Below are 7,409 nucleotides of genomic sequence, written 5' to 3' on the forward strand. Positions count from 1 at the left end.
CAAGCCCTTCCTACTTTCTGCAATAAGAAAGTAAAGGAAAACAGAAATTGGTAAGCTGTCCTGGGCAGTTGAAAAATCCTTCCCGGACAAAAAGGAAACATGGTGTAACGGGAACATTCTTCACTCTATCCTGTCACTCAAAATTGTACACTTGTGAGTATAAGCTTTGCAGAGACATGACATACTGTGCAGTTTGTGCTTAGAGCTTCTATTTTCATCTACAGTAGTCCGTTTTATAATTCAAGAGCTTGTCGTTGATCGTTGCACGCTTTGATATAGAATAAAAACCTGTTGCTATCAATGGTAGATAATTAAAATAAGTGGGGATGGTGTCTATACTAATAAATGGATGGTAAGAATTGGTGTATGCAGTTTTAGAAGAATGGTATATTTCTAAAGAAACTTATTTGTTGAGAAAGTATTTGACAGTATTTTACAAGCCAACAGAATGACTGCATACCGAGAGAAATAATGCAAAGAATATTGACCAATAATAAGAAAGAATGTTGAAACAAAAAACAAGTTCAAAAGGCAGTATTTTGACCGGTGATTGTGTATAAGAGTGTTATTCAGCGTCAATTTGATTTTCAGAAGTTGCAAATAGTTTGAAGACAAAACATGTAAGAAGTCTTAATATGCCGGAACTGTGATCCACCTTCAAAAATACATAGAAACAAGGAGTTTCACAAGGTTGGAATATATGCAAGACCGCTCTGCATGCTTGACGGATTTGTGAATTCACCGCAAACATTTCTGGTCGTTGATGTGTATACTGTACATGATTCAGAATGGAAAGGAACTGGTTGTTTTGGATGGTGTTTGACAGATGTACTTCCTCTGAGCTTCCGTGGGTGCAACTCTACTCCAGGTTGAAAAGTAGACAGTGGAAAGTCGACTGTACATGTAGCTGCTGCTGTCTTGTATGCTGACTACAGAATAAAACATCCTTCATTGACAACTGTCTTCATACTCTTTCAATTACGAAAAAATGTGTGAAAGTTACACGTATATGTCTGTGTCTATACAGATGGTAATTCGTCAGAATATCTGATTCTACCACTACTAGTAGAGATCGCAATCAGAGACTCTGATCTGATCAGGATGCTAATAATGTTTCCCATTTACAAAAGTTTCAAGTGCGCCACGTGTAGAGCCTCAGCATGGAGGTATAAATTTAACCTCAGTAAGGATAGGATCAAAGGTTATGACTACAGGGGGTTTGGAGAACATACTAGAAATGCCTTAATACTCAATAAGTAATACACAATGCCATGACCAATGCAATACAGCACATCCGATATTTTTTATTATCATGATTGATGTCCATACATAACATTTAATAAGCACAACAAACACAGCATTTGCTGACAAACAAACAACAAATTCCACAATTAAGGACAAAACATCAGATTCTGGTGCAGAAAGGCTCTTAAATTGAAGTTAAACATGCTGCTCAATCCAGGATTTTTGTCACTCTTGTCTCTCTGTATATTTAGTATTTGTCCGAGTTAGCCCCACAAGTCAATCCAATTGTTTTTTTTTTTACCAAATGGTAACGTTTGATTTGATACTTGTCTACTTCCAACAGCTGTAATTTTTTTGTGAACAATAGTTACCTCTTTCCACAATGGACATTTGTTCATGGTCTTTTTGGCACAAGAAAATAACAAATTACTTCAACTTATCAAATATCAACCCACAATGCACTGTGTTGCATGGACCTAGGCCTGCTTCATACCATGCCAGACTGCCTTACAGTGAAGGCATGGGCCTGAGTGTAGTACATGTACATGTACATGTATCCCCAAGTTTGGCTGGTGCGAATCTCTGCACATGTCAGAAACTGTGGTGTGACCTTCAGCGTGCGAAGGTCGTTCCGTCCCTGCCGACATCCTGCCTCGCAGCGTCGTGGAAGTTAACGTACAGCCTGCAGGGGTGAATAATAGGAATAATGACCACTGCCATCACCTTACACTTTGACCTATAACCTTACATACTTGAAGGATCACTCATGACTTTTGAACTTTCACCATTACATGTTGACTGACATGCACTTGTACATGTATGTCATGACATGTATACATGTACATATCAAATCTGCACCAGACATTGAAGGCGAGGCCATCCACCACCAGGCTTTTAGCTAGGATTTTTTTGGTGGGTGTCCATTTTTTTTATTGTATGCTATGCACAGTGAAGAGTGCAAGATTTAAGGGGGGCTTTTTTGAAATTCATAATGCTCTCAAACACTACTTTCTGCATTTTCAGGTGTAAATTTGAGTTTTTTCCTTCAGTAAACCATCATTTTTGTATTTATAGTAAGGCTGAAGGGAGGCATGTGTGCATGGCAGAGGTTGGGAGTGGAAAAAATAGGGCGTCTTTAGGGTGTCCTACCAAAAAGTAGGGAGTCCAATTTCTTATTATTTTCAGTACAGGGCGTCCAAAAGACACCCTGGACACCCCCTAGCTAAAAGCCTGTCCACCACATGCCCAAACAGTAATCATTTGACTAGTGTTTTAGCCAGCCTGAAATTTTTTTCTGTCCTCTCAATTTTATTTGTCAAGTGACGTGCCATCTGCCCGCAAAGCTGCAAAGGGATACAGAAGAGGATCTGGTGGCATGTTCCCCCGTGAAAATTTTGAAATCTTGACCCTCTGGAATGGTATTTCCTGCATTTTGAAAATTTGAGGTGAAATTTTTGCTGGTAGTAGACAGCTTCATTTGATGACATCTATTCCCATATCTGTACAGTTACGCAGATTTTTTTGTCCAGCAAAGATGACTTATTAGGTACAATATAATATTTGTCCATCATGATGGAAGATTGCTGGAACACCTATCTTAGAAAATAAGAACCGCGACCTGTGCTGCCCCCTCACCTGTCTCCAGGTATGCCCAGGTGTTTCTTGACGTGTTCACAGATGGCTGCGGTGTGAGTCTTGTTCTCCTCCAGGCCGAGTTTCCCGATGCTCATGAGGTCGATGAGGCAGCAGGGCGCGTCTGAACCACCATAGGTCATCAGGACGTCAGCTTCTACACACACACAGACATACTGGGGAGGGAAAGATGAAAAACACGTCAGCTCAATGTGTTCTTTTAACAAGTCATCAGAATGTATTGCTCCTTTGCAAAACCCTGATTTTTCATGGTATTCACTGGATGTTTGGTCAAAATTTGCCTGTTGCAGACAATATCTTTTCCAACACAACATTTTGAAACTACAACACGACCTTATATATGAGACGTTCTTCTGAAGTGCTATGTACAATATAAACGGGTTTTGCGCAGGTGCAGTAAGTTCTGCCGACGTGCACACCATACGTACGTAGAGGAGAGACCACTCCTACTACAGGAACAGAAATCATAATGACAAAAGGACAGCATGCATCATGAGGTCTTTTTCATGAGGTCTGTCCTGGGGAGGCTAAAGGGGCTCTTGTTCTCCTCCAGGCCGAGTTTGCCGATGCTCATGAGGTCTATCAGACAACAGGGCGCGTCTGAACCGCCGTAGGTCATCAGGATGTCTGCTTCTACACACACGCACACATACTGGGGAAGGGAAGGGGGACATTTCAAACCTTGATACACCGTATAGGAGTACATGGAACGTTACTACTACCCAAACTGTAACGTTGCCTCAAAGTCAAACTTTACATACAGGAACAGAAATTATATTATAGAGGACAGCATATTATCATCAATAGCTCTTCATGAGGTCTGCTTCCCAGCAACGTGTATTCAATTTTAATAGCTAGTTTAAGTGCTTATGATGTAGTGCCTACAGCACAATTCAAGCATAAGGTCTCCTGCATCATGCACGTGTAAAGCCTCTAGATACCAAGGCCAACCTGGCTTTAGAAGCTTAATACTGGAAAGGGTAGAAATTGGCAAAGTAGAGATAGACATAAGATCCAAGGGACTTGGTCCCCTAAAGGAGTACAAACCAACTCCCCTGGCATGTTATCTTTCTACCTGGCCAGTTTCTACTTCTTCCAGTCGCTTCTATAGAAAGCCCGAGTACTAGCAAGGACATTATACAGAGTGCAGAGGTACTAGTATTAATTTGTAGAGGCTAGCACATGCCCCTCCCCCTTCATACATGTGTTACTTACCCCCTCGGGTTTACCCAAGATATCGGCCACTAGCTTAGACGTCTCCGTCAGAAAGTCCTTGGGGATGGCACTGCGAGCCAGGTTCGTCTTTAGAACAAAGGAGGGCATGGCAACTTTTTTTCCAACGACAGAAAAGCGACGAAAACTATCACATGTACAGTGAACTGCCGGTATGCTGTAAGGGTCAAAGGTCACAGTAGCTTATAGCAGCAGCGACACCTGCCGATATGCTTGAGAAGTGCATTTAAAAACATTTTACAGTCGACGATTTAGTGAGCGTCTGTCACCTTTCTACGTCGAAACGTCGGCTGAATAAAAGAATACTTGGTTGTGTAAAAATATATAATCTTCTTCTTATGACTTACCAACCTGATGAAACTATTCACGGAGTAGTACGTCGCCAATTCGACGGTCACTGAGAACTTTAAATTTATTGTACAACAGACGAAATCATGGCTTTGATGTAACCTTCCAGATTGTTAGGCTGTTTCACTGAGCAGATAGCTACAACTGATGTGCCTAGAATTTACTCTCCAAGCAGAGGTTTGCGATTTAGCTTAGAGCATTATTGGCGTGTTTTTAGGCCTTTTTATCAGCCTTTCTTTTTGTACTAGTATTGTTGGGTTGGCACAAAAAGATACCAACAGACACAAAAAAGAAAGCCCGAAGAAAAATCCTAAAAAAAGAAACAACAACTCCAAAATAAGCCAAAGCCCAAAGGCACTGCTTGGAGAGTATCACCTGACGTCCTTTGACCCTGACACATATACCCAGTGACATAGTTGTCAAACCAGTTCGATTCAGAAGTAGTGAAGGTGAAAGGTGAACTGACGATCCCGTCTTCAGGCCGCGAAAGTACGCACACATGTACAAAGCTGTCTGGGATATATATATATGATAGCATTTTTTCTTTAACTGTTATCCAAACTGTCAACTGCAATATGAGACAGCAGGTGAACCTGTGGAGCGGCCTAACAGTCGCAGTTGCTGCGTCCGTCGTCCTGTGGGCGTACTATCTGTTCTCCTGCGTTGTTGACGTGTCCTACAACCCTGTGATGCCAAAGAATACAGAGTTTTCGTCCAACTTGACTAACACGTGCGTGCTATTTTCTCTACGTTTCTGCAACACATTTTAAAGGTTAAACAGTTACCCAATGTATGTATGTAAGCAATGTACTTGCTATGCCTGAGATGTACAGTTCATATCAGTAGTATGTATATATTCATGTATACATGTATGTAACGCAATGTAATGCTATGTATTTTTAATGTACTAATTGTAAATACCAATGTCATTCAGGCAACACTATAATTCTATATACTGTATGTCTGCAATATTAAATATATAATCATTGAATAAAGAATTGAGAATTGTAAGGAGCCCCTTACCCAATGTAGTTTTAGGACTGGGAATGCGGATTTTCATAGTCTGACAGTTTTCAATTATTGGTGAAAAGTTTATTGCAAATTCGTGCCCGGAGGCTAATTGCAAATTACAAAACATAAAAGAATAATGAAATAGGGTATAAAATAACTAAATTCTACATGATAAATGTATCTGTAAAGAACTATGACTATATCTAAAACTATGTCTGAAGGGTTTGACTTCTCTTCTGTAAACCATGGAAGATGTAATGTCCCATCTTTTCCAAAATTTGTGGGTTTTGGGAAGTTAAAAGAAGAATAGTTTTTTCTTGGTCTGTAAGTGTAGAGAAATTGGGATAAATTGTAGAAGTTTGAATAGTCAATTCATTTATATCACGCAGAATATCACGCATCTGCCAGTGGCGTCCATTTGGTGATTGGTCCCCATTGGCTCGCCATGACGCTCTAGTTCTGGGACAGTCCTGTCGGAAGAAAACAAACTTCGTTTTCATCAAAGTCCACAAGGCTGGAGGAACGGCCATGTGTCAACTCTTCTACAGGTTTGGCGAAATTCTGGGAAAACGTTTGTCATTTGACATATAAGTCTTTTCAGTGTACTATAGTAAATATAAGACTAGAAAGAGAAGTTGATATATATATATATATATATATATATTCAAGAACTGGTGTAACAACAGAAACAATGATAAATAAATATCAATGGACTTATACAGTAACTTGAAATCGGAAATCACTTTATTATTCAACCTAGTAAAGAACAGAATGTACAAACATGTATTGTGTAACTTGCGAATTGTAAGATGCTGATTTTCTTTGTATTTATGTATGTAATGTGATGTTCCATTTAATGAAAAACAGTTCATGAAATATAAAATAAGAAGTAAAAAAACTCTTCTACAGATTTGGGGTGCGGTATGGCCTCAACTTTGTTCTCCCCAACGGAAGCAGCGATACCAAAAGCTTTAACCTAGGTAAGGAGACTTGTCATATCATTAGTAAGCTATAGCTACAAGCCAGTATCACATTGGCAAGCCAGTATCTTTGGAACTATGATTGGCGTATCGTATTACCTGGATGTCTAACATTCACCGACGCGACATATTGGACTATGACTTCGGATGTTTTATGCGTATGTTGTCCTCCTTCATTGTTGTCCTTTGTGTTACTGTATGTAACAATGTCTTGTCTTGTAACATGCTGGGCCCCCTCAGAAACAGCTATTGCATGCTGAATGGGGCCACCCAGCCGTCCTGAGATGAAATTTAAAAAAAATTATAAATAAAGACATAAGAGTGAAATAGACAAGACAGTATCAAGTACGTCACCCGAAGAAAGAATTTTCTTTCATCAGAAGCTTTCTCTGATAAGACATCTGTCATCGACGCATTTATGTTTAACTTCGCAGAAGGAAAATATGTTGGTTTTGCTGTTTCCTCTTCTTCTTCTCCAGACACACAAGGTCCAATGACCTGGATCAGGCGTCTGTCACCATGGTAACTGGTGCTATAACAGACACCCTGTGGAGTAGAGTTACATTATGTAGCTAGTGGGAGGACAGGGTTGGAGGGCTGGTCACCACCGTGAGATATGAATGTGTTTGAGTAAGAATAAACAGAGCAGTATTTTTTTTAGGCTAGAGTCGCTAGACCGTTATTGAAATGCATCATTTGGCATTGCTCCAGGCTGGCCATGGCCTCTGAAAGAGCGGCAGTACATGAGGCGGATTAACAACGAGCCCTTCAACATCCTGACAAACCACGCCGTGTACAGCCGGGACGTGTTTCAGAACATCATGCCGAACGACACGGTTTACCTCGCCATCTTACGGGAACCCTTCAGGTCAGAAGCGCGTCTCCTTTCCAGGCGTTCCGGGATCGGTCGTTTTTTTGTGTGTGTGTGGGTGGGGGGGG

The 7,409-nt window shown here is 40.6% G+C and overlaps 1 protein-coding gene and 1 pseudogene across 1 annotated transcript; one reads left to right on the top strand and one right to left on the bottom strand.

The window, feature by feature from the left end:
• Positions 1 to 1,777: 1,777 nt before the first annotated feature.
• On the bottom strand, positions 1,778 to 4,294 carry LOC109475171 (macrophage migration inhibitory factor homolog). The gene is made up of 3 exons (XM_019775704.1): positions 4,114 to 4,294; positions 2,881 to 3,053; positions 1,778 to 1,927 (listed from the first exon to the last, which is right to left on the bottom strand). Exons 1-3 carry the CDS (start codon positions 4,219 to 4,221, stop codon positions 1,858 to 1,860), a joined length of 351 nt encoding a protein of 116 aa, XP_019631263.1. The 5' UTR covers positions 4,222 to 4,294; the 3' UTR covers positions 1,778 to 1,857.
• A 760-nt stretch (positions 4,295 to 5,054) lies between these two features.
• Positions 5,055 to 7,409, top strand: part of LOC109475119 — a 5,449-nt pseudogene continuing 3,094 nt past the window's right edge.

Source organism: Branchiostoma belcheri, unplaced genomic scaffold (genome assembly GCF_001625305.1).
Source record: "Branchiostoma belcheri isolate BF01 breed outbred unplaced genomic scaffold, Haploidv18h27 scaffold33, whole genome shotgun sequence".
Taxonomy (NCBI): Eukaryota; Metazoa; Chordata; class Leptocardii; order Amphioxiformes; family Branchiostomatidae; genus Branchiostoma; species Branchiostoma belcheri.

Coding starts and splice junctions, on each gene's coding strand:
- LOC109475171 (XM_019775704.1), bottom strand. CDS start 4,221: ATGCCCTCCTTTGTTCTAAAGACGAACCTGGCTCGCAGTGCCATCCCC. Junction 3,054..4,113: donor TCTTGGGTAAACCCGAGGGG/GTAAGTAACACA, acceptor TTCCCTCCCCAG/TATGTCTGTGTGTGTGTAGA. Junction 1,928..2,880: donor CTGGGCATACCTGGAGACAG/GTGAGGGGGCAG, acceptor TCACCCCTGCAG/GCTGTACGTTAACTTCCACG.